General features: G+C 44.5%; 3 protein-coding genes across 5 annotated transcripts in view; 2 read left to right on the forward strand and 1 right to left on the reverse strand.

Moving 5' to 3' along the window:
* Positions 1-357: 357 nt before the first annotated feature.
* LOC130372630 (uncharacterized) lies at positions 358-6,773 on the forward strand. Of its 3 annotated transcripts, none has more exons than XM_056578741.1 (2): positions 358-5,024; positions 6,354-6,773. In XM_056578741.1, the coding sequence occupies exon 1, from the start codon at positions 1,523-1,525 to the stop codon at positions 4,598-4,600; it is 3,078 nt and encodes a 1,025-aa protein (XP_056434716.1). In that variant the 5' UTR covers positions 358-1,522; the 3' UTR covers positions 4,601-5,024; positions 6,354-6,773. The 3 variants fall into 3 exon arrangements, with proteins under 3 accessions (XP_056434716.1, XP_056434718.1, XP_056434717.1); XM_056578743.1 differs by having other exon boundaries at positions 358-4,694; XM_056578742.1 differs by having other exon boundaries at positions 1,523-4,694; positions 4,909-6,773.
* A 7,543-nt stretch (positions 6,774-14,316) lies between these two features.
* LOC130372795 (zinc finger BED domain-containing protein 4-like) lies at positions 14,317-17,863 on the forward strand. Its single transcript, XM_056578955.1, has 2 exons — positions 14,317-15,315; positions 15,573-17,863. Exons 1-2 carry the CDS (start codon positions 14,360-14,362, stop codon positions 16,072-16,074), a joined length of 1,458 nt encoding a protein of 485 aa, XP_056434930.1. The 5' UTR covers positions 14,317-14,359; the 3' UTR covers positions 16,075-17,863.
* A 1,764-nt stretch (positions 17,864-19,627) lies between these two features.
* The window catches only part of LOC130372760 (ephrin type-A receptor 5-like), a 38,446-nt gene continuing 30,666 nt past the window's right edge, over positions 19,628-27,407 (reverse strand). The window contains exons 16-19 of the mRNA XM_056578920.1: positions 25,701-25,894; positions 24,938-25,102; positions 24,394-24,490; positions 19,628-24,136 (exon numbers count right to left, since the gene is read on the reverse strand). Coding sequence (XP_056434895.1) covers positions 24,107-24,136; positions 24,394-24,490; positions 24,938-25,102; positions 25,701-25,894 — 486 coding nt within the window. The 3' untranslated portion in view covers positions 19,628-24,106. The remainder of the gene's footprint in view (positions 24,137-24,393; positions 24,491-24,937; positions 25,103-25,700; positions 25,895-27,407) is intronic.

A 27,407-nucleotide genomic window follows, 5' to 3' on the forward strand; every position in this document is an offset into this window, starting at 1 on the left:
TGATGATTAGAAAAAACACACTCTGTAAGTAACATACATATGTAAAACATTCGCGCATTTATTTTTTTTTACATTAGATCACTAAAACTCTAACTAGCGCAAAACAAAAGCCTTACCTCCAACAGCTGGTGTTATCGTTGCGGGACAAGGGAACTTGGGAAGTGCTTTAGAAACTGCCGTAAAGCAGTACCTCTGACAGTATTACAGTGTGTGACGTCATCGCATGTTTTTAACGCCTTTTTAGAACAGATACGTGACCTTAAAAAATGCAATATTCAGCTGAGTTTATTATCTTAGCCCCACCCTTTGATAGCAACTTTAAAATTACTTGACAAAAAATTACATTGTGAGAAAAGTGGATTCTGAGGATAAAACCCCGTTGGCCCCCATTCATTCTGGACTCGCCTACGAGCGCCCCGCGTGGTCAAAGATTATTACTGCAACCAGTCCAGAAAACCGGAACTAACCCGCGAGTGCCAGTTCTCCTCATGTTGCGTGTGGCCATGACTCACTCACTCAGACATTCACTGTGCTGTGCCTAAACCCCATGTCTTTTCTATCTCATCAGGCTGGCACTCAGGCTGACACACCTGCAGCAAATCTGGGATCGCTACCGCCCAATTACCAGCCTGCTGTATAAAGCCAGCAAAGTCAGTTGCTTGGGACACAGACCCGGCAACACCTTTGTCCCCCAGTGTGAGTTGTTAAATAGCCTTTTCTTTCTGTAATCTTTGATCTAGGCCTGGGGATGGCCGGCGGTCCTACTTTTCCGTTTAGTTCTTAGTTTATGATTTGGTTTTGTCAGGCAGGGAGGGGGGCCAGCCTCGACGTCCCTATAGGGGGTGGCCTGGTCCCCCCTCCATTTTGCTGAGTTTGTCCGGCATCTCCAGGTCCCTTTTGGTTTGCAGACTTCTTTATTTGGTAAAGTATTCATACTGCATTTCAGCTATGGTTTCATTTGGTTAATAAAACCCGTTAAAACATCTTATTTCATGGTGTCCTTCCTTTATGTTGGGGTCTCCAATTCGAGCCACTGGGTATCTTATTCAGTTATGTGGAGGCCGTAACATAATGGGGGCTCGTCCTAACATTATTATTTTTTCTCTCTTTCACTAACTTTAATTGAAGTTGGGTACATTTTGTGGGTGTGCACATTTGGAATTTTGAAGGTTTGGATTTATTTTGTCCACCTTAATTAATTAAATTGATTAGTCTATCTTTTGTTTGCAAGATATTTTTACTGAGCTTCTGGTTTGTCATTTGCATTGGTAGACCTTAATTTGGGCACACCCCTTATTAGGACACCATTTTGGGTAATGCTGTGTCGGGCAGTGTTTTTCATTGCTGGTCTGTCTCATCGGGCGTTGGCTTTTTGGACCTATTTGTATTTATACATTTAAGCGTTTTTGTGGTGGCTGTTTGCCTTAAACCCTGTATTGCTTTTGCAATTTTTGATGCGCTTGTTTCTTTTTCGCCTTGCGATAATTTTTCAGTACGAATAAGTTAGTAGCCATAGTTCAGGATGGAGTTTATTTTGGAAGAGTTTGTTAAGCAACCTTCTCTTGAGGTGTTTCATAAATGCACTAAAGATAATTTGACTTCTATTGCTGATCATTATAGCATCATAGTCTCGAAGACAAAAGCGAAGAAAGCGTTAAAACATGAATTATGGACTGCATTGTTTGAGGAAGGCATGTTGCCTGACCCTGGCATGACCCTTTCGCCAACAAAACAGGCCTTCCCTGATCAAAGCATTAGAAGGTTGGAATTGGAGTTAGAGCTGCGGCGACTAGAGTTGCAGGACAAAACTAGTGAGAGGGAGGCGGCAGCCAGGCTTAAAGAGCAGGAGTTCAGGTTTAAACAAATGGAATTGGAGGAGCAGACTAAACGAGAAATACGCTTAAAAGAGCTAGAGCTAAACCTGGCCCCTCCCCCACGACATGGCAGTGGTGCACAAGCTGATTTTGACGTTAACAAGTGCATTCGTATGATTCCTCCATTTAATGGTAAAGATGTTGATAAATACTTCATTCTGTTCGAGCGCACGGCTGACACTTTGAAATGGCCCAAAAATGTTTGGCCGTTACTTTTGCAATGTGTGTTTACTGGGAAAGCCCAGGAGGCGTATACATCGTTGTCACCAGCTGACAGTCTTGACTATGACAAAGTCAAGGCTGCCGTGCTTAGGGCATTTGAATTGGTGCCTGAAGCCTATAGGCAAAAGTTTCGCCGGTATAAGAAGTTGGACAATCACACCTTTTCTGAGTTTAGTCGGGAGAAAGAGGCTCTGTTTGACCGCTGGTGTCATGCATCTAAAGTAACAGACTTTGAACAGTTACGTGAGCTCATCCTGCTAGAAGAGTTTAAGAACTGTTTATCAGATAGGCTGGCAACCTATATTAATGAGCAAAAAGCTTTGACACTGGCAGCCGCATCTGTCCTTGCGGATGAGTATGTGCTCACCCACAAGGACAGTTTTGAGAGGACTCCTGTGTCAGAGCGTAGTTCTTACTCATCATGGCGCAAATCTAGCTCTTCTCACTCAGACAATGTTCCAGTAAGAACCTATGTTCCATTTGTTAAGCGGGAGGGTGAAGAGAAGCTTGAAAAGTCAGACAGGGTGGAGGGTGTGAAGGAGAGGCCAACTTGCAGTTATTGTAAGAAAATAGGTCACACCATTAACAAATGCTTTACTCTTAAGAACAAGTCTCAACCACCGAAATCTGTTGTGTTAATTAAAAGTGAGTCTTTAGTTTCAGCTTCAACAGAGCCGGTGCGCACTCCTGACCCTGAATTCCAGCCCTTTTTAATGAAGGGTTTTGTCTCTTTGACAGAGGGGGACTCTAAGGTACCAGTTCATATCATCAGGGACACTGCGTCCAACCAATCTGTAATCTTGGAGCATGTGTTGCCGTTTTCAGATAAGTCTGCTGTTGAATCAGATGTGCTCGTTAGAGGGTTTGATATGCGATATGTGGGCCTGCCGCTTCATAACATCTATCTTGAGTCAGATTTGATCAAGGGGTGCGTTAAGGTGGGGGTCTGTGCGCAACTCCCAATCGAGGGGGTGACTCTGCTCTTGGGCAATGATTTGGCTGGTGGTAAAATGCTCATTAATCCAGAGGTAATTGCTGTTCCTCTGCCAGCGAACTCTGACGAATTGGCATTGAAATTTCCCAAAGTGTTTTCTGTCTGTGCCGTGACGCGGGCAATGGCCGAGCGTCAAAAATTGGAGGCTGAGGTGGAACTGTCCGACAGTTTTCTGGTTGACTGTTCAGTTTCCCCAAACGCCTCTCCAGAGGTCCCTGCCCGTTCTGTTTTGCCTCAACTTGACGCAAAGGTTTGCATGTCACGTGAGCAGCTAGTTGCCGATCAAAAGCGGGACGCATCACTAGCTCCTCTCTTTGAATGTGTGATTTCAGGAGAGGCGTTAGATGATATGTCAACAGGGTTTTTCCTAAAAGGTAACGTGCTCATGCGTAGGTGGACGCCTCCAAAGTTATGTGGCGATGATAGTTGGGGGGTGGTGGAACAGATCGTTATTCCTCGAACATATCGGAGTGAGATTTTGAAACTAGCACATGATAATCCACTTTCTGGTCACCTAGGAATTAATAAGACTTTTGATCGTGTCTTGCGGTACTTTTTCTGGCCAGGGCTAAAAGGTGACGTGCGTCACCATTGTAAAACTTGTCATGTTTGCCAGGTTGCTAAAACTCAAGCCATCCCTCCATATCCACTTTATCCAATTCCTGTTATTGGTGAGCCGTTCGAGCGTGTGCAAATTGACTGTGTTGGGCCTTTCAATCGCACCAAGAGTGGTAACAAGTACTTGTTAACTATAATGTGTACAGCGACACGCTTTCCAGAGGCCATTCCTTTGAGTTCTATTACAGCTCCAGCTGTTGTTAAAGCCTTGGTCAAGTTCTTCTCTGTGTTCGGCCTTCCCAAAATTGTACAGTCCGACCAGGGAACTAATTTTATGTCGCGTGTTTTTGCACAAGTTATGAAACAGCTTAACATCACTCATTTGTATTCGAGCGCTTATCACCCGGAGAGTCAGGGAGCCATCGAGCGTTTCCATAGGACATTGAAGTCTATGTTGCGCACCTACTGCCTTGAGTCTGACAGGGACTGGGACGAGGGCGTCCATCTCCTCCTCTTTGCCGCTCGTGAGGTGGTACAGGAATCCCTCGGCTTTAGTCCCGCCGAGCTGGTGTTTGCACACACTGTGAGGGGGCCCCTAAGACTCTTGCAGGAGAAGTGGCTGGGGGATAGCAAACCTCAAAATCTGCTCGACTATGTGTCAAAGTTCCGTTTCAAACTTCACCGCGCTTGTGAATTGGCAAAACAAAACATGACCGTTGCACAGGGCAAAATGAAGAGATTGTTTGACAAGGGTGCAAGAAGCAGGAGTTTTCGTCCCGGTGATAAAGTGCTGGTTCTATTGCCTATTCCTGGCTCTTCTCTGCAGGCGCGTTATAGCGGCCCTTACCTCTTCAAAAAGAAGGTGGGTGATCGAGACTACATCATCGACACCCCTGAACGTCGACGGCGTAGTAGGCTGTGCCATGTTAATATGTTGAAACCCTTACTTTGACAGGGAGTCTCAGTCTGTTTCCACCCCTTCTGATGGTCCAGAGGTCAGTGTGGCACCGGAGCTGTCCAGTGTGGGAATTGCTGATGGTGACAAGGTAACTCTGGCGCTGTCTAGCAATGCCAGTGTTCCTCCCCCTGAATCTCAGGATGACCAAGAGGATATTGTAGGGCTATCCAGTGATGTAATTCATGGGCGACTGAAAAATTCGGAAATGCTTTCTAATCTCCATTGTTGTCTTCCAAATTTGGTTCAGTCTCAGCGTGAGGATGTGATCGGTTTAATTGGCTCTAATTTAACTCTTTTTTCAGATGTGCCGACTCGCACGCATGTGTTGCAGCATGACATTGATGTTGATAATTCTCCGCCAATCAAACAACACGCCTATCGCGTTAACCCTGAGAAAAGGCTTCGTCTCCGAAAACAGGTGAACTACATGTTGGAAAATGGCATAGCTGTGCCTAGCACAAGTGCTTGGAGTTCACCTTGTCTTTTGGCTACAAAATCTGACGGCTCGGATCGGTTTTGCACCGATTATCGTAAAGTGAACGGGGTCACAAAACCTGACTGCTATCCTCTGCCTAGAATAGATGATTGTGTTGATAATGTTGGCTGTGCCGAATGTCACAAAACTCAACCTACTAAAGGGTTATTGGCAGGTGCCGTTAACGCCTAGGGCTCAAGTTATATCTGCCTTTGTGACCTCTGACGCTTTCCTAGAGTACACCGTAATGCCATTTGGAGTCCGAAACGCTCCAGCAACGTTCCAGCGTTTAGTCAACACGGTTCTGTCGGGTTTATCGGGCTGCGAGGCTTATTTGGACGACATTGTTGTTTATTCCAAAACATGGGAGGAACACATTCAACAGCTTCGTGCAGTGTTTGGCAGATTGAGTGAGGCCAATCTCACTCTTAATCTTGCCAAATGTGAGTTTGGACAGGCTACAGTGACATACCTCGGCAAAATTGTGGGTCGGGGTCAAGTTAAGCCTGTCCATTCTAAAGTAGAAGCAATCCTCTCGTTTCCTCCTCCTGTCACTCGCCGTGGTCTAATGCGGTTTTTGGGGATGGCAGGATACTATAGAAGTTTCTGCAAGAACTTTTCTGCTATCGCAGCCCCATTAACCGACCTGTTGAGCCCAAAAGTACGGTACAAATGGTCTCTGAACTGTCAGCATTCTTTTGATGGCATAAAAGCATTGTTAACAAATGCTCCAGTTCTTGCTGCACCTGCGTTCGAGCGGCCATTCAAACTCGCTGTGGATGCGAGTGATGCGGGGGCGGGTGCGGTCCTACTTCAAGATGGGGATGATGGGATTGAGCATCCGGTCTCGTATTACTCGAAAAAATTCAATCGGTATCAACGTGTGTATTCCACAGTTGAGAAGGAAGCGCTTGCGCTTATTTTGGCCCTAAAGCATTTCGAGGTTTATGTAGGCTCTTCTAGGGAACCTACGATCATATATACAGATCATAACCCTCTTGTATTTCTGAACCAGATGCGGAACACAAACCGAAGGTTAATGAGGTGGTCAATATTCTTGCAGTATTTCAATGTGGAGGTCAGGTATGTCCGTGGAAAGGATAATGTCCTGGCCGACACATTGTCACGCTCTTTTTCTGATGAGTGAATGACCTCGCGTTGCACTCCCGGTATTCGCCATCATAGGGTGGGGGTGTTGCGTGTGGCCATGACTCACTCACTCAGACATTCACTGTGCTGTGCCTAAACCCCATGTCTTTTCTATCTCATCAGGCTGGCACTCAGGCTGACACACCTGCAGCAAATCTGGGATCGCTACCGCCCAATTACCAGCCTGCTGTATAAAGCCAGCAAAGTCAGTTGCTTGGGACACAGACCCGGCAACACCTTTGTCCCCCAGTGCGAGTTGTTAAATAGCCTTTTCTTTCTGTAATCTTTGATCTAGGCCTGGGGATGGCCGGCGGTCCTACTTTTCCGTTTAGTTCTTAGTTTATGATTTGGTTTTGTCAGGCAGGGAGGGGGGCCAGCCTCGACGTCCCTATAGGGGGTGGCCTGGTCCCCCCTCCATTTTGCTGAGTTTGTCCGGCATCTCCAGGTCCCTTTTGGTTTGCAGACTTCTTTATTTGGTAAAGTATTCATACTGCATTTCAGCTATGGTTTCATTTGGTTAATAAAACCCGTTAAAACATCTTATTTCATGGTGTCCTTCCTTTATGTTGGGGTCTCCAATTCGAGCCACTGGGTATCTTATTCAGTTATGTGGAGGCCGTAACACCTCATATTAGATTCTCTGATGACACCACCACATAGAACGAGCAATGGGCGTGTTTGGCAATAGGCGTGTTTGGCAGAGCAATGGGCGTGTCTGGCAGAGCAATGGGCGTGTTTGGCAAGTGGCTCCGGCTGCAGATAGACCCTACTCCTGATTTCATGCAAGCGAGTGTTTACGTCCTGGTTACAGGTCGCGCGATGGCACATATCATCTCATGCGATCTTAAAGAGAACTTGACGTACAGTTTTAGAAATGCATATTCCGGGAAAACATTAGAACTCTGAAATGCTGACTAAATATAAAGCATGTTTTTATCTGTAACATTAAACCTACACTGACAATAAGTGATAACTTAAAAATGAAACATAAAAGCAGACCACTACTTACTTGCCGTTGCCTGGCTGGGGGAGAAAGGTCCGTCGGAGCAGCGATGGCTTCTTGACATCGGGTAGGTGCACGCAGGCTATATAGGCTATTCTAATGTCTTATTTTTGCCCTGGCGCTCGGCATAGGCGACCTATGTGTTGGGGGCGCCCTTAATTAATTAATCGATACATTAATTAATTATTAAATTTATTAAGATACCGTAGCACGCAGGAGTCAGGACGGTGCTCCACCCCGGGCTAAAGCCCCGGATGTTTTCAATTGCTAACGACGCGCCGTTCGGGATTCATTTTGCTTAGCCAGTGAAAGTGATCAGCTGTAGATTCCACACACTGTTAAAAATACTTCACTACAAGTAGGCTATAAGTCCTCCAAATAATTCAGCAGAATTGCATTAGGCCTACTGCCATAAGCATAATAGGCAGCCGTCATTATGCGCTAAAATGGTCACAAATGCGTGTGTGTGTGTGTGTGTGTGTGTGTGTGTGTGTTATGTAGGCTATAGATATAGATTGATTGTCTTGGCTTGCTTGCATCCATGAAATATTGTAACGTCAAGTAGAAACACTTCCTTCAACAACTTGCTCCACACACACACACACACACACACACACACACACACACACACACACGACTCTCTCCGACCACATGTCACAAGATCGGTCAGAGTAATGCTGCTATCCATTTTGATGGTAGGCTGGTACGAACGACCAGCTTCAGCGAGAACGTGACGTATTTCCCTTGCTCCAGCCTTCCAGTTTGCTATTTGTGTCCGACGAGTTTAAGTAGAAAACTATTTTGGAAAAAATAAATAATCCAGTGTATAATGGTTGCCAGCCTTTACAGAAACATTAACATTGCAAGCCTTTTACATTGCAATAATATTTTGCCATTTTCGCCAATTTTTATTTCAACAAGGGCTGTCGTGTTTCTGTCGAGCCACGAGGGGTAGTAGCGGGCTAGTCGTCATTAGCAACATAGCCTCTTTGGCAAACCAGCTTGAAAACACAACTTTACATTGAATTTCACGCAAAGCAAGACCATAAATTGGTGACCGGATTAAAGCAGCAATGAAATCAAGTGTGTAAGAGGATTTAAAATCGACATTACAACCCCCAACGTGGTACAAATACAAAGAAAATACAGCTCAATCCCCATTGACTATGGGCGCAGCCATCTTGTTTGCTAGTTGTACAGATCTGATCGCTGTACTTTGAAAGCGACGAGATACTACGACCGAAAGGGGGCGTGCCTCAGTGAAATGCCGCAAGAAAGCTGGGAGATTGGCGACTTTACCACTTCGTACATCCAAATGGATAGCAGCATAAGGATTAGAGGGGGCGGTCGATAGCAACCACCATAGCAACCATAACGGTCAAGTGACTGGATGCAGCCCCGTTGAAGGAAATTGAATACCACCCTACACACTCAAGGATATTAATGATATTTAAATTATTATGACCATGAAGTCTTTATTTGCATGGGTTTACATTTCGTTCTGTGTAGCATGGAAAAATCAGAGAAACACTCCCATTCAGAATGCATTGGTTTACATTTCGTTCTTTGGAGCACGGTTATTTTTATATATTTATTTATTTTCAGTTTTTGAGGAGGTACTTCAAAGATGCAAATGTTTCAGCAATAATCCAAAATCCAATGGCAAAACCCGTTGGCTTTTTGTCGAGGGAATCCAGGGCGACACTCACTTCCGGATTGGCCAACATACGTCATCTCTCCACCACTCTACTGTAAAAACACATTTTCAAGTTGAATGAGAATAATAATAATAATAATAATAATAATAATAATAATAATTCTGCCATAGTATTTATTTAAGGGGGGGGGGGGGATACAAGTCTTTTGGCCATTCGTAGTGTTGATCAGCAGAGAAATAATTTGTCCGCAAAGACGGTGACGTCGCTTAGCAACGGAAGACGCTGGGATAGACAAGTCACCGGACTACTACCCATGAACGGAGCGTTCCACGGCATTGAGAAGACCCGTGTAATAAAGGCCTATAATATTTCTGTTTATGGCATAGATTTCTCCTCAGATTAGGCCAATAAACCAATGGTAAAATAAAAATAATAGCGCTCGATCAAAGGCCCGGCCCGATTATAGTGGTGGGAAATATCGGCCCGACCCGGCCCGCGACGGGCTCGGGCTCGGGCAGAGAATCTAAACACTGACTGGAACTACCGTACTTAGCAGGTGTCTGTAGGGCTATATCAGGAGTTAATGCACGCACTGCAGCCAATCAGAATCAGAGTATTCCCCCAGACCGTGGTCTAAACAATATTATTCACGAGTTATAAACAACCCCTACACATCAATATTAATGATAACCCTGTGGAAATTGCCATAAGTGAGAGATACAATTTCGCACGTTGAGCACACAGTTGTGTGACTCGTTTATTTAGTAAGAGAGAAACAGGAAATCAAACGTGCTGAAGGTAAACAAATCCCGCATGGGCTCTGACGTCATGAGACGCTCGTAATCCTTAAAAGGGACAGCGATCCCTGAACCACCAAGATAGTAAACGACATGCCTAACACAATTGAAAGAACAACACATAACAAAATACTGTAGGTGAATTATGTTACACTCACTACAACCCATTAAATACGGTATGATTTCTAGATGTCATGGCAACGTCCGCTCGCGACACTGGACTTGCGATCGAGGCATCGACGCGGACGTTCATTCACATAGCCAAAAACAAGAGAATAGATGGCTAGATCAAATAAACATCAAGACATACAATTCTAAAAAGAACAGATGAAGCAGCTACCCTTTTTTCCTTCGCGGTTTGCCTACAGAGCAACGCACCTGCATTTAATTTATCCGTGTATTGTCACAATTTCTCAGTATCAAAGGTGAAAGTAGAAACGGGTGGCCAAAAGCTGTCGTATTGTTAGTTATCACAGACAATTTTAAGTAGAAACGGGTGGCCAAAAGCTGTCATTTGTTAGTTATCACAGACAATTTTCAACAATGGATGATCTGTACGGAGCTCCATAAGTGAGAAACTTAGTTTGGAAGTCATGCTTAGTGACACGACAAATAGCCTACTTCCAATTGAAATACAACATTTAGAAAATAGGCCTACGTGTCCCTGATCACGTTTCAATAGATTAAATAACGTGACAGTGGCCCTCATTTATCAAACGAACGTAGAAATGAGCGCAAATCTGAACGCATGATTCATCTTACGATAGGACCCACGTGAGATTCACGAAACTTTCGTATCACACCAATCCCAGCGTACGAAGGATCTTGGTGTTGATAAATACGGCGGCTGAGATCGATCGTAATTAACGTAACACGCCCAAAAAAAAATAGAGGAATTTTTCCGAGACCGAAATGGAGACGCTCGGGTCACTGGTGGATGCGAACCGTCTGGTTTTGTTTGGTAGCCTAAAAGCTGGCATTAAAGGCCAGCAAAATAATGCTATATGGAAGGAAATAACTGTTGCAGTGAATAGTGTTTCCAATGTTCGTCGGGCTACGGAAGAGGTTTGTTAATTAAATTATTTAAATAATAAATTAAATGTAAAATTTCTGTTATCCAGCTTAACACATTTCACATATATGCTATTGTTTGCATTGCGTTAAAGTTATTTAATTCCGAATAAGGTGAAGAAAAAATGGTCCGACATGAAGCTCAGCACCAAAAAACGTGTTGCGGCTGTGAAGCGGGCCAAGCAAGAAACGGGAGGAGGCCGGTGCAGTGCGACTGCAGCGTAACTCACCGAGATGACTCTGACCATGTAGTGCGCCCTGATGTAGACGATGCCCAACGTTGCTATTTTGGAAAATAAAAGAATCGTGCGTGCCCCCTGGGCCATCGGGCTACCATGTTCAGGAATGACATTCTGGCATCGCAAATAATCTGAACATTAACTGAATGGTAGCTTTTGCGGTTGATGTAGGCCTACGCGTAATCATTAATAGATGGTTCATACGCACATGGGTACAATCAACCGCACCAATCACATTTGGAAACCTAGCAATAGCATAAAAATCCCGTTTGATTCCAGTTTGCTGATCGTTATTATATGGGAATTTAATATAACGTTCGGAGAGGGACATTATAGCTGCCAAAACTGCTGGCATGGTTCGGCTAATACTTGGCTGGGAAATAGCAGACCTGTCCCCGATCTCCCGCTGCAAGCTCCCGGTGGCCAAAAAACCCAAGGTAGAGCAAACCTGCACTGGCACAGGTATTGCGTTTGATCGCCTAGTTTCTCGCCTTAACTGTGGCTCCAAAGCATTGCATAGCTCCATCAGGAGATGCCTTGGGAGACGAAAACGACTCAAGAGCCATTCATCGCTCTCCATAAAAAAATCGGCGTGGTCTCAAAAAACTCTCTCGTCTTAAGGCGGCTGCATGCTTCAGCGTTGGTGTTACGTTGTTGCGCAAAATTTACCCAAAGCAATTCATGCTCCCTTTTAGGTTGCGCGTGTTGCGCGTGTTGCCAAGCAATTTACCGCCAGAACAGTAGGTGGAGTAATATGTGGAGGAAAGTTTTTCGTTGAAGACGACCTCGAGAATGACGTCTTTGTCTGTGGGAGTCGTTGGTTTGTTTATGTGCCAGATCGTGTTCTCCCCATAGTGAATGATGGCAACAGACAGAGGAACAGGGGTGATGAAGTTGTTGATCATTGGGGTTGTATAAATGTGCATATCTCTCTACATTTTAAAACGACATAATGTGTTGGCAGCAAAGTTAACTTCACTTCAGGTTAATGCTTTTGTATATGAGCCTGCCGGGTGATACTCCAGACAGGAAGTAGTAACCAGACCAGCAAACCAATCACAGCCTTGCAGGCTGGGCGACTCGCGTAAAAGCTTACGTAAAAAATGACGCAAGTCTAGAAAAATCGCCCGACGCACGCAAGACGTGAGAAGTCGCGCAAGGGGGGCGCAAGGGCGCGCAAGGGCCTCTTGCGCTTGCGCTTACGCTTACGTAACCGAGCATAAACCAGCCTTTAGACGTGCGTTGAGGTCCTCTAACAGAGCCAGATCTGCCATCGCTGAGACACGACCACCTATTTGGCAAAGCTCCTGTTAATATAGACAGCTGAATAAACATTTCACCTGTCACATTCTAATTATTTTCATAGCAATACTGTTTTTAATTAGGCCTGACTTGATTGTAATTGTTTGAACGGCTGGGCTAATTCCAATTTATTTAGTAATTAATACAGATGTTCAACATGGGCTACTTGTGCTGCACTATTCATCATTGAAATACCCGTGTGTTGCGCCAAAAAAACTTGCGTACACGAGCTCAGACCTGACGTGAGATTTCATCGCAGCCTGCGCTCACGTTCAAATTGATAAATGCCAAGCTCAACGTTGAAATGAGCGTACGTCCATTTTAAGCACGTTTTCTGTCATACGATCGTTTGATAAATGAGGGCCAGTGTCACGTATTTTCGTGAGACCATACCCGTACTTCCATGAGTATACTTAAAGGAAGTATACTATCCGCACTGTCTACTACGTTAATTTTTCAGATGTGAGTGCTGTTCCAAATCGAGTAGCCTACTCCGTGGTGCACTAACCGGAAATTACGATCACGTTTGCCGCCGTGGCTCCTCCCCCGCAATAAACATCCCGCTTTGAATGGTGAACTCTTTACGCCTAGCAGCTATAAAAAGCTATAAAAACTATAAAAAATACAAAATGACTCTATTAATGCAGACTATGTGGGAAATGCGCCGACTTTGGCTCAGCCTGGCTCCGCCTCTTTCGCTACGTAGCTAAGATGGCTGCCGTTGAGTACGGGGAGTGTCCTTCGATCCACACTTCACGATTAGCCCGTTTTGAGTACGGCATCCGGGTCCTTGAAGTATACTTCTTTTCGCCGGATCTGAATTGGAACGTACTGCATACTCAAATTTTGGCTAGTAAGTACGGACAGTACGGGTATTGGAACACGGCACTGTACTTACGTGACACAAACCAGCACCGCAAACGTTCTCTCCCGCTTGAGATGACGTCTTTCTTTATAGGTTCATGGGTCTGATTCGCCGATTTCCCATGCTGATATCCCCGGAGATTCTCGGGCATCTTCGACAATTTGGCTATAGATTGTCTCATTACACGCTAAATAATATCATTATAGCCTAATTATATATATAGCCTATACATATATATAGGCAATATATATAATTAGGCAATATATATATATATAGCATTTGTGGTTTTGGCATAAACATAACTAGGGTGCACTGTACTATCTGCGCACACCCTTTCTGAAGCCTCTCTCTCGCTCTCTCTCTCTTTCTCTCTCTGTCCATCCCTCTCTCTCTTTCTCTCTCTCTCGTACCGTTTTGTGGAGCACGTTCATTGTCTAACAACACTCCCATTCAGAAAGCATTGGTTTACATTTCGTTCTGTGTAGCACGCAAAAAGTCGGACTATCGTACTCTGGAACACGCTTCAATAGATTAACGTTCGTGCGCATGAGCACGCAATCGCGTGATACCGGGTTGTAAATTTAGTGCAACGTTTTAATGACAATGTCGCTCACCAGACTCCCCACAATGACAGTGCGCATTTACCATGCAATCTCGCGGCTATACCGCGACGATGCACCGATCAATCGGCCGCCGATTAAAAAAGCCGGTTTTATATCCAATCGGCCACAATCGGTGACCGGCCGGTCACTGAAGTAATTTCCGGTTTTCGGCCGATCAAACTCACCCGCATGCGCGGTGCGTAGCAGCTCAAGGCGCCCAGAGCGGGAAGAAAACATGTCGCAGATTTGGACATATTTCACTGTGTGCCAGGAAGACCCAAAACACGCTGCTTGCAATGCATGCAAGGCAAAAATAAGCCGTGGGGGATCAACGCCTAAGAGATTTGGAACAACAAACTTAATACGCCACTTGGAAAAGAAGCACCCAGGTGTGTTTAGCACATATAAGGACACTGCCGCTAAGAGGAGGGATGCAGCAGAGTCGCAGCGACCACAACAACCCTCCACCATGGCTGCTATGTTCGACATCAACACTGAAAAGTCCAACGCCACCACTAAGAAAATAATGGAGTTCATAGCTCTGGACGACCAGCCGTTTAGCGTAGTACAGGATAAAGGCTTCGTAAACCTGATGAAACACCTGAGTCCACGGTACAAATTACCAAGTAGGCGGTACTTTTCTGACACAGCGCTGCCCGAGTTGTTTGAGAGAGTTTCAAGCCATATACACAAACTGCTGGACGGCACTAAATCCCCGGTCAGTTTCACAACGGACATTTGGACTTCTAACGTGAGCTTAATGTCAATGTTGAGCCTGACTGCTCAGTGGCTGGATGATGAATTTGAGCTACATCAAGTCCTTCTATGCTGTGAGGAATGCCCCGGGTCCCACACCGCCGACAATCTAAGAGCCAAATTTGACAAAATGTTGGCGGAGTGGAAAATCGATAAGAAGAGGGTTCATGTCGTGTTGCGTGACAACGCTAGGAATATGACCAAAGCACTGGATGATGGCAACCTCCCCAGTCTCCCGTGTATGGCACATACACTACAGTTAGCGGTGATTGAGGGACTGCAGTCTCAACGCTCTATCACTGACGCTGTGGCAACAGGCAGGAGAATAGTCACGCACTTCAAACACTCATCGCTAGCCTATTCAAAACTCCACGCTATCCAGGAGGAGTTGGGTCAACCCAAGAAGCGCTTGCAACAGGATGTCCCCACGAGGTGGAACAGCACATTTTATATGTTGCAGTCGCTGTTGGAACAGAAATGTGCCCTGGGCTTATACGCAACAGAACACGAGCTCCCGGCCGTACTCACCACAAATCAGTGGGGGTTAATTGAGAATTTGTTGAGCATCCTTGAACCTTTTGAGGAACTCACTAAGACAATTAGCTCCTCGTCAGCCACCGCCGCAGTTGTCATCCCTGAAATCACCGCACTGAAGCGCCTTTTGGGGAGAGCAGCAGACACAGACCGTGGTGTGGGCACTGCCAAAGCCACGCTGTTGGAAGCAGTCCAGAGAAGGTTTAAAGACATCGAGAAGAATCCACTGTACGCTGTGGCCACTGCTATGGATCCCAGGCAAGTTATAACTTACTGCTAATAATGTTAATCAGCCCACTACTATTCTTAAAGGAATAAGCATTTGCTACTAAGCTATAGGCTAACGTGTTTGCATGGGTATATCAAAACATAAAATTAATTAAAACGAAAAAAGGTATTTTTTGTTGGCCTTTTAGTGCCTGCTTGTGTATGTTCAGAGTGCACAACATTTATGTATTGCCTGGCTAATGTGGCTATATAATAAAAAATAAAATTCCTTTTGTCTGTTGATACAGATACAAAACCTGCTACTTCTCAGCAGAAGTAAAGGATGAGGTGAAAAGGGTGCTTCTGAACATGCTGGACACAGTGGACACCAGTGCCAGCAAGCCCACACCTGATCAGCCTTCTGGGGAACCTGCAGCCAAAAGGGCAAGTCAACTGCTTTCGGTGCATGCTGAGATACTGAAGGAGAGTGCTAGCAATGAGGAAGAGCGACTGCTGGGCAGCCCTTCATCTGTGCAGTTACATCGTTACCTCTCCGAGTTGCCCATCAAGAGATCTGAAGATGAAACTGTAAATGATGTACTGAAATACTGGCATGAAAACAAAACACACTACCCTGCACTTGCCCCGCTTGCCCAAGCCTACCTCTCTGCTCCATGTACAAGCGTCGATAGCGAGCGCTTGTTTAGCTTGGCTAGTAATGTCATAGACGAGAAAAGAAACAGGCTTTCTGGTGAGAAGGCAGAGATGCTTCTGTTTGTGAAGAAGAACCTGCCATTGATGGTTAAGTGATTGCATTGGGAGTGGGATGGAGTACTTTGATCACAACCTAAAGCTACCTGTTTGTATTGATGTTTTTTTTTTATCCCATATTATGATGCACTTTTTTATTTAGAGGTCAAAGGCCTGAAATGTGCAATTTACTTTGAGAACCAGTTTATTTTCAGTACATAATAGTGCACTTTATCTTTTGTTTGTATTTATTTTAGTTTTATCCTAGTTATTGACCTGTAAACTGGACTGAATGTCAGCGTTCAAAATAAATCTGCTCAGGAGGCACTGTTGAAACTCTCACTCTATTTCTTATTTGTGATGTTTTATTCTTGAAAAGGGGAGTTATGATAGCATATAGCCTACCACTAGTTGTGGTTTTAATTGCAGTTATATAAGCAAAATGTTGTCTGGGAGAAGGGTACTCAAGCCAACAAAATGGTGTCTATTATATGATTATAATTATTTCTTAGAAAATCGGTATCGGAAAAACCGGTTTTGGCAGGTCAGACCTCCTTAAAAACCGGAAATCGGTATCGGCCAAGAATTTTGCAATCGGTGCATCTCTACGCGACACGGTATTACATGAAAAAATGTACGGTTGACATCTGTGGCCTTTTCATATCGCGATATACCATTTTACGGTATATCGTTACATCCCTAGTTAGGACTGGTCCTTATTCGGCCTGACCAGTTCTGGCTGGTTAGGACTGGTCCTGACTCCGCCTGGATAGTTCTGCCTGGCTAGGACTGGTCCTGACTCCTCCTGACTAGTTCTGTCTGGTTAAGACTGGTCCTGACTCCTCCTGACTTCTGTCTGCTTCTGACTAGTTCTGTCTGCTTATGACTGTCCCTTTCTTCTCCTGCCTAGTTCTGTCTGGTTACGGCTGGTCCTTACTCCTCCAGACTAGTTATGTATGGTCAGGACTAGTCCTGACTCCTACTGACTAGTTCTTTCTAGGTAGGACTGCTTCTGTATGGTTAAGACTGGTTCTGACTCCTCCTGACCAGTTCGGTCTGGTTAAGACTGGTCCTGACTCCTCCTGACCAATTTTGTCTGTTTAAGACTGGTTTGTTGGAGCCATAACCGAAATATGGCAATAATGGAATGGAAATAATAATAATTTATATAACGATGGTTAAATTGAGTTTGTATTCTGTCCGTCACTTCTATTATTGCATTCATTCAGCTAATGAAGGAATTTAAATAAACCTGCGGGAATGTGACACAAACGAGAGTGAGAGGGGGAAGCGGGACAGTTTTTTGACCGCAAATGTTTGTTGAAAAGTATAGTTATCAAGACAAATCATTTTTGTTTGAAGCTTTATTTAATGATGCATTTTTGTTTAAACTTCGAATCAGCTTTACTTTGACTTTGGATTGCGCGTTGTCTACCCCGCTCCTATAGTGGCTTCTAATCTTGGCAAAAAGCCACTATACTGGTACTGACTCCTCCTTAGGCCCCGTCCACACGAAGCCGATTTCATGGCGAAACCGCAAAGGTCTTGTACGGTTCGGCCTTCCGTCCACACGAAGCCGGCGAATCCGCTGACCGAAACCGTAAACTTCTGAAACCACCCTCGGAGGTGGTTTCATATCTACCCGGTTTCGTTTTGGATTCGTGTGGACGCCTGAAACCGACTGAAACCGTAAACCATGACGTCATCGCCCCATCCCTCGACCCTCTAGCCAATGACTGTTAAGCCCAAGGAGTCTCACCCTTTATGCGCATGCTCGCCTCTTCTTATTTATTTTTCTTCTGGATTTCTGTAGCAGAAGCAGCGCCACTTATGGGCCTGGAATGTGTACTACAGCGTTTCTACAGATCTACCCAGTTTCGCTTGACTCCGTCTTTACGGAGATACTCCGAAACCGGATAGATCGAACCGTAACCGTTTCGACTTAGTTTTACCTGGTTATGACTTCTTCTGTCTTTTTAACATTGGTTCTGAATCTTCCTGACTAGTTTTTCCTGGTTAGGACTGTTCCTAACTCCTCCTGACCAGTTCTGTCTGGTCAAGACTGGTCCTGACTCCTCCTGACTAGGACTGTCTGGCTAGGACTGCTTTTGTTTGGTCAAGACTAGTCCTGACTCCTCCTGAGTAGTTTTGCCTGGTTAGGACTGCTTCTGTCTGGTTAAGAGGGGATGTCTATGTTCCCCGGGTCCTTTTTTTTTTTTTAAAAGGGTCCTATGTTCCCCGGTCTGTTACTTTTTCCACCATTACCGCCAAATTCCGGCCGAGATAACCACCAACATTGCATGTCTTTACCTTTTGTGGAAGAGGGAGAGACGTCGGAGAACCCGCGGCAGTCTATTCATGATATTGTAATGACCACAGAAGAGGCAGTGAATGAACTATTGATTCGACAGAGATTTATTAGATAGGCCTACCTAATAAACCGTTGGAACACACAAGACCGGAAACCATAGCAACGCCGGCAAACAAACCCAGAGAAGCCCAATCCCTAAGAGAGCTCCCCGCGCTACGGCCATCCGGAGGCGCACAGAGCTTTTGGCCGTGACATTATCTATTCAATTATATTATATTATATACTATTATATATAGAGCTACGGGAGTCGCAAACGGCAACAATCACTTTCTCCTCCATGCTGCAGTTCACCCCGGACTGCACTAGTGTTGGCTCGTTCGTTCGCGCACCGGTTCGAATGAACGAGTCTTTAGGACGAACGAAGCGAACCGGTTTGGGTTAGGAGTCTCGTTCGTTCGTTCGTCTCGTTCACCATTCGATTCACCAGAAACTCGACTGAACGAACGAACAAGTTTCCGGTAGCACCATCTCCACTGAGTCTGACAGTGCATTCCATGATGCGATTTACCGCTACTGGAAACCAGGCTGAACGAACAAACGATTTGCGAACGAGTCCTCCCAGTTCAGTCGAGTTTCCGGTAGCAGTGAGTCTGACTGACTCAGCTGAGAACCGTGCAATGGCGTGCATTCCATGATGCGATTCACCTCTACCGGAAACTAGGCTGATTCGCGAACGACTCCTCCACCGAGTTTCCGGTGAATCGATTCACCGGAAACTCGACTGAACTGGGAGGAGTCGTTCATGAATCGTTTGTTCGTTCAGCCTGGTTTCCGGTAGCGGTAAATCGCATCATGGAATGGACGCCATTGCACGGTTCTCAGCTGAGTCAGTCAGACTCGACGGAACGAATGAACGATTCACGAACGACTCCTCTTGGCAAACTGAGTCACATGAACTGGGTCACATAAACAAATCATTAAATCCACCCAATCAGACTGCACTGCACGAGTTGGCCGGTTGAACGCTGATTGGCTGTTACGTTACACATGTCACTCAGTGGCCACGCTGCTGAACGCTCATTGGCTGTCATCACGCGAATGTCGCGGCAAAGTTTAAATAATTTTAAAGATTGATAGATTGCGGGGAACATACGACCCTTTTCCCAGAAAAGGATCCTATGTTCCCCGCAACAGTGGGGAGCATAAGACCCTTTTTCCGAAAAAGGGGGAACATAGGACCTTTAAAAAAAAAAAAAAAAGGGTCCTATGGGACCATAGGACCAGGGGAACATAGGGATGACCCCGTTAAGAGTGGTTCTGACTCCTCCTGACTAGTTATGTCTGGTTACGACTGGTCCTGACTTCTCCTGAGTAGTTCTGTCTGGTTACGACTGGTCCTGACTCCTCCTGACTGCCACCGCTATGTATTGCCAGATATTGCATCAGCAGGTTTGAAAGCATCACATATTCTATACAACACCGCAGTTCTTTATCATGAGGCCGCCTGTGCTCGCTTTCTGTTGAGAACTTAATCATTAAAAGTACAAAAATAGATTACTGAAAGGACAAAGATTGTTAAAAAAGGGAAAGATTATTTTATGATTTTATTGCAAAAATATATTTTTGTTAAGACACTAAAAAAGACATCAACACAAACAATACACAACAGTCTCAAAACAAACCAATAGAACAACAACAGTAAAGTATTTTTTCTGTGCTTTCAACCAATCACATAAACAGTTGTTTACAACTTCACATGTGAACTTTTGATATCAGGGTAATAGTCACTGTTGCAATAGGGAAACTGTAACTGTCGCCTGTTTCTGAATGCTTTAAAAAGCGTGAGTTAAAGTATCACATTTCCGAGGGTTGAGTGATCATGTACCCTAAGGGTTTGACTTCCTGAGAAGCTGATGGACTCGAGGGGCATTGAAGAATACCAACGCTCTGCTAAACTTCTCTAAGCCATATGCACATCAGTGCAAATGCACCATTTATTCTGTTGAAGTTAACTTGTTTGTAACCTTTTATTTTGTTATAGTTATCTTGTTTTATGTTATGGTTACCTTGTATTCTGTTGAAGTTAACTTTTATGTTGTTAATGTACCTTAAACAAGTAGATATTTTTGTGCTAGTGTGCTTATTCCATTTCAGATATCAGATATTGCTTTAGAATAGTCGCTGGAATTCAATAAAAATGTGCTAAACCGTTCAATGTATCTCATGTGACTGATGACCCCGTTGGTCACAAGAGCTTATAGTACAAATCCTTTTGGGGGGTCATGAGGAAGTTGGGCTCTACTGAAATCAATTCTAAAGAGCAAATAGTGAAGTCAACCAGATATTTTCAGTCATTCGAAGAGAACTTTGTGTGAGGGCTCAGACTTCATGATAGGTTTGAGGTGATGTTCCAGGGTAGCTGTGTAAGTCCTGATTGAGTATAACATCACGTAAACGACTTCACAATTCGTGGCTGTGATGTTGCATGAATCACATCAAGATTAGAACAGCTCTATAGTAAAGGGTCAGAGCAAAAGCATTTTGAATGCGCTGAACGTAATCAGGTTTCCCCATGTTATTTCACACTGGTTTTTCAACTAAACACAATATTGGTGAGAATTTGGAAGAGACAAATCAACCCACTTTCCAAATCAGTTTTTTACTTAACAGTATTTCTGTAGACATCCCTCATCTTACTCTGAAGTGCGGGTCATCTTGTCGAATTCTAATTCCACCCCCTCATAACTTAACAAATAACGCAAAATCAGAACAAGAAATATCGTAATATCAAGGTGTTTGTTAACAAGAACCATCGTGATACCAAGACGCATGTGCTTACATTTTAGATCATACAATTGTGCTGCCAATCAGTTGTGCCTTTGTATCCGAAGGTTGGGTCAGACCTTTTCGGTCCTAGGTTGCATCGGTTGCTTTGAAGCAGAATCGTCTGTTGTGATATCAATTGGTTGAAAGTGACCAGCCGCAGACACAAATCGATGCAGAAACCATCCGGCTATACGGCAGACATGACAAATAAGGTGCAACGAAAACCAGTTCCAACACAGATACTGTCAGACATTCTTGTTATTACCTGTAGAAAGTGTTGGCAAACAGAAATACACAGAACACAAGGGTGCCATTGTGGCAGAGTGGTTGAGCCTGGGAGGAGTTTGTTGTGCTTAAATGGTCAGAGGCACTTATACAGGTGTACTGCTTCCCTTGTTATCCCGCAAGCTGTTGAAAACTTTAAAGGTTTGTGTCAGGGAAGAACTAAAGAGCAAACTTTGTACTTAGATGAAAGTAAACTACTTGAAAGAGCACACACATCTTTGAAATGGAAGAATACAGTGTGTGTGCGGGATAGCTATCGGTTAGCATTACTGTACATTCCTGATTAAATGGTACACTGCTAATCTGTGTCAATAGCCAAACAATCTTCTGAGCCAAAAATGTAGCTCACTGTAGCAACTTACCCTGCCTGCATGTCAACAGGATAGGTTAATACAAGTAGGAAGACCCCAAATACAAGTATGAAGGCCCTAAATACAAGTATTAAGTTGATGCAAATAGGGCAACATTATCAACATGGATTTGGTTTCAAAATGTTTTTGAGATTCTGAATGATATTTTGCTCATTGGACATCGCCTCTTGTGCAATTTAAATATGCAACCCCAATTTTATGTTCAGTTCAACCAAAACTTTTGTTAACCATCGTTACATTTTACCAATCTTTCTATCTGTGGCGGATTTGCTCTAGTCTACTGTCATCATGATAACAACTAAATATGAACCGAATCCAAAAATCTAATGTGCGTCATATATTGCGGAGACATAGCAACCAGCTGACCGTTATTATATGAGAGTTGAACCATCCTTGAAACACCAAGGATGGTTTGGTTGATAGAAACTGGAAGTGAACATCTCATGAATGTGTTTACATTCTTCTTCTGTGGTTTATAGTCCTCCTCATTCACTGTCCTGTCCATCTCTTACAAAACTATCATTGCAATCTCTTCTTCCCGCTTGGGTTGCAGCCGGTAGCAAATGATTGTATAACCAAGAACAATATTAGTATGTAAATACGCAAAGAGAATATATATTTTAAAGCTATGGTCTGGTAAACACAGCTGTGAAATGGAGCGATGAAGAACTGGGAAGCAGCACCAGAGAGGAGTTAAGCCAGGACCAGTGACATCATGATATTATATCATACAGTTATCACATGACAGAATTATAATATATACTGAACATTGCTCCATCGTAACCCCAAGCAGCAACAATTATAGTGGCTTGATTACACAGCTGTGGAACATTCCAAGTAAGATTTCCTACCGCCAATCAGATTGCAACAATACCCTATATATATTTATGTTGTTGCCATTTAGCACAATTCTGACAAGGTCTTTTATTTTTGATGTCTAGGAATTCCACCTCTACGGTTTGAAATAGAAAATCGTTTTCCAGACTTATAATATCAAAGACGATCCTGGAAGCTCCTTGCAGCCAAACGCAATGACTACATTGTATTGTGTCTCTGGGCCGGTCTGGCAATAAGTAAAATCAAGGGTGCTCCTATATGCTCTTTACTCCTCTGAGATGCAATATCAATTGTTAATAAACAGTAGATGTAAATACACTGCTCCCTGCTTTGAATATATAATACATTATATACATAGAAGACATTTAAACTGAGTTGCTGGGCAAGTCATACGGAGTGCAATAGGATCAAGTGGAGGTACTTTTTAATGTTGCTTTTCTTTAAAGTGATATTTTCAAATAAATAAAATCATTATTGTTCAATATCTATATTGCCTGAAATGATCCACCCCAGGGACGGCTGACGGTGACATCCCTTTGCCTCTGAAAAACGTGGCTGTGCAGTGGAGGAAAAGGTGAGGGAGTTGGAAGGTTCAGAAGGTGGTGGGTGGACAACTGAGGATTAAGTACTTGTACCCAGATGTTGGTCTTGTGTCCCAGACCCCAGAACCTTCTGCTAGGTCCAGGGTGGGCTGAAGTTCCATTAGAGTTTGATTGTTTGACGTTCTTTAAGAGTTGAGAACCAGAGCAAAAAGTTCTGTTTCTTGTAAAATTCCCTTCTGGTTTGACTGGGCGTTCTGAAGCTTTGCATGGGGCATGCCTTCGTTTTACAGAACGGTTGAGCTAAACAAGGACAGATAACTTGGAATGAGTATAATTTTTGTGTTTTAAAGTAACAGATGGAGTGGTCCCAACTGTGTACTGGTGACAGTAGAAGGATCCCGCTGCAGAAGGTTCCTTTATGAAAGTCTCTCCATTTGCTCAGTTTCTACATTCCACTGGCAAACCGGCGATGGTTCGCATCTGAGCATTCCAAGTGCAGTAGTGTTGTTCTACCCGATGCCTTGCATCTACTCTTCAAAGCCCTACTCAGTATTCATTGCCATAAAGTCCTACTATACCCGCATTGCTCTTTGTGTGATATTGTTGTATTGTTGTGCTTGCAATAGCGTCTAAATCGGTGTGGTATTGCAGTGCTTACAGTTGGTTGACCAGTGTTTGGGCAAGACCCAAAAACGAGCTAAAGCAGAGGTTCTAATAAGAATAAAAAGTGAACTCCTATTTTCGGATGGAAGTCCACTTGAGGAATAACAACCTGCAGCATCGGATAAGGTACACCCTGCTAGATGCAGACTGTCACCATAGTCTAGTTCCTTTTGTGTAAAACAGTTTCAAACCATCTGAATCTAGTTGTAGAAGGGCGTTCTGCAGTCCAGAGGTCTGAGTGGTGGTCCAGGTGCCGCTCAGGCCAGCTCCAACTCATCGGCGTCATTCTGAGAAGAGTTTTCTCGGTTTGGTAACAAGCAATCAACAAATTCAATGCTGATTCCCCTAGAACCAACCAATCCAGATTCAATAGAACACACAATCCTCTTGTTGGAAAAGATCCTGCTTTTACGTTTATCTACTGAAAGCGCTCAAAGTCAAACTAGGTCTGACTATTCCAAATCAATCCCAGTTTGTTTCTGTCAATTAGGTCCATAGACGGTGTGTGAGTGTGTATGTATGTGTGTGTGTGTCAGATGGTTACAGTGGTCTTGTTGATGATGTGAACTCTCATCTCCTGGATATTGGTGATGATTTTTTTCTGATGTCCAGCAAGGTTGACACCTACTTGTCTCAAGTCCCTATGGAACACACAAAAACAGCAAATTAAACATTTTATATCGTTCAATTCAATGTTTTATGCATTGAAACTCTAGAATGGGTAGCCCCGCCCATTCTGCCGGCGATTTGAGTTCGCCCTGCACAAGGGTTTGGAGAAAAGCAATACATATCTTTCTGCTTCCGATATGTTTTTGCGAGAGCCAATCACCAAGCTGGCTTTTCCCCTTGGCGCGCTATTGGTTTAACACAATGACAACAGCGAAGCGACGGCAAGCAGCCAATCGCGTACAGAGTCAGTTGAACTATGTCAGTTGATCACGCCTCTTGTGCTGGAGAAAATTACGGCAGCTTCCCCAATCCCCAGACCAACGTGCAATCTACGATTGAGCTTGGTCTGGCAATAGCCAGACTATTGAAACGCACCACTATCAAGACAAACATTTTTCTTTAGCAGGTAGTGGACTTACTCTGAGGTCATTTGTGCAACCGTCTCCAATGAGGAGAAACCCCCGTCCATAAAGAGCTCAGTGTAGCGACCCATCTTGATCGAGTCCAGCCAGTCCCCCACACTCTGGCTCAGAGTGGTATGGTCCACCTCCACACTGGCATGTTCCACCAAGAGGTTTGAAACCCTGAGGAAGGAAGGAAGGAAGGAAGGAAGGAAGGAAGGATGGCACATTTTTCATTGTTTTGGCGCTTTCGTTTGTCAAAATAGTTAGATTGTAATTGATCTAGGTTTTAAGATTGTAATCTGTCAGCCTTAAATAATAATTATAAAATAGGTTCTTTAATTTGCTATATTTTCAATGCTATAGCAACGTCATAAGGCTCGATAGCTGACAACAAACGTAGCGGCCATTCTAAACAACGAACATGATATGGACCAATATTCATATTCATGAATACGTCGTTCTGGTTCCATTTATCCTCCAGGCTAGACCACAGTAGGTACCTAGAGCCTTCTCCATCAGAGGAAGACACCAGAACACAGAGCAAGCCTGGTGAGGCTTAACTGCACAACAGACGGTAATATAGATGATACTATCTCCTGCCCTCTGAAGGAGTACCACAACAGAGCCTTGAGCATGTCTGTGAGGGGACATCATCCTGTAGGGATCACACCCCCTAACAGACTCTCATCACTACCCGCCTCCACCAGCCGTGCACCAACCCCTCTCTTGGGGGTTGGTCCACGGCGATTGGTGATTGTTGTGAGTGTGGCCTCCTGACCTGTGGGAAGAGTTGACCAGTTTCTTCAGTGAGCTGGGGTTGCGGATCAGCTTGTCCAGCACACCCACAATCTCGTCAAACTTGGGCCGCGTGCTGCGCTCCCGCTGCCAGCAGTCCATCATGAGAAGGTAAAGGGCCTCGGGGCAGTCCATGGGCCCTGGGAGACGGTAGCTCTCATCCACTGCCTTGATCACCTGCAGAGGGGACCAGAGGCGTGAGTGGGGAGCCAGCGGGGTCTGGTGCAGGGAGAGCAGGTAGATCAGTGAGGGGAAGCCAGAGGGTCCAGTGCAGACAGATCAGTGACTGGGGGGCCAGGTGGTCTGGTGCAGGGAGAGCAGGTAGATCAGTGACTGGGGGGCCAGGGGGTCTGGTGCAGGTAGATCAGTGACTGGGGGGCCAGGGGGTCTGGTGCAGGTAGATCAGTGAGGGGGGGGCCAGGGGGTCTGATGCAGAGACCTGCAGGTCGATAAGTGAGGCGGCCGGCTCAACAGGTAGAGCCACGTCAGTCCCCACTTAGACGGGGAGTTCCCTTTCTAATTACAATTGATTTGATGTGACATTTTAACATATATAACAGTATTTAGGAGTATTGAATAGCATTGGAATGGAGAAGAGTTGTGTCTGATGCAAGCGTTCAAATTAAAAAACTGAAGAGGTCCTGAGGGCCGGATCTATGGTGTGGCGCAGAAGAAAATTCTACAAAGATTTGGTAGGAATGGAGATTTCTTTAATATATATTCTCTTTGGCCCCACTTTAGGGCAATATGGTGCCCACAATTCACTCACAGGTTTATTTGATTGGTGTTGGATATAGCTCTAGGCATCTTTTTTGGATGCAGCAAGCAGTAAGTCACCGGAACAGTATGAGTGTGGTTTGATGTAACAATTTTACTTTGAGAAGAGGGAGAGGGCTTATGAGACGAGATGTGGGCACCTAGTTCTGAGAACACAAGAACATAATGCAGGGAATTCCACTTTCAAGACACACACACAGACACACATACACACACACATAGACAGAGAGAGAGGGGGGAGGAGGAGGTAGAGAGGTAGAGAGAGAGGTAGAGAGAGAGAGGTAGAGAGAGAGAGAGGTAGAGAGAGAGAGGTAGAGAGAGAGAGAGGTAGAGAGAGAGAGAGAGGTAGAGAGAAAGAGGTAGAGAGAGAGAGAGATATTGTGAGTTTGTGGGAATAACAGATGATGGAGAGAGATAGAGGGTGTGAGAAACAGATAGACTCAGGGAGATAGATAGAGTGAGAAACATAGATAGAATCAGAGAGATAGATAGAGTGGGGGAGAGAGATGATTACAGCTGATGGATAGAGTGAGAAGGAAAGACAAAATCAGCAATACAGACAGACTCAGAGAGCGACAGACGTTCTGGCAGATGGGTTGGGCTAGGGGTGAGAGAGGTTGAGGTTCTGTATCATGTGGTAAATAGAGAGAACAACTCTATTTCAAGAAGATCAGAAAAAATCCTGCATATCGCTTTCAATTAAACATCAAAGACCTAACTATCTCTCCTCACCGCCCTCTCCTCTCCTTTCCCCTCTCCTCTCCTCTCTTCCTCTCTCCTCTCGAGACATCTGCCTGACAGACTAGAAGCTCAGTTAGAAAATGAGCAGCAGGATGAAGAGGTCATGTGTGGGTCGTGTGTATGAGTGGTTGGGAGTGTGTAACTTTATATAAATAACACCTCTGGGGCTGTT

Source organism: Gadus chalcogrammus, chromosome 19 (genome assembly GCF_026213295.1).
Source record: "Gadus chalcogrammus isolate NIFS_2021 chromosome 19, NIFS_Gcha_1.0, whole genome shotgun sequence".
Classification (NCBI taxonomy): Eukaryota; Metazoa; Chordata; class Actinopteri; order Gadiformes; family Gadidae; genus Gadus; species Gadus chalcogrammus.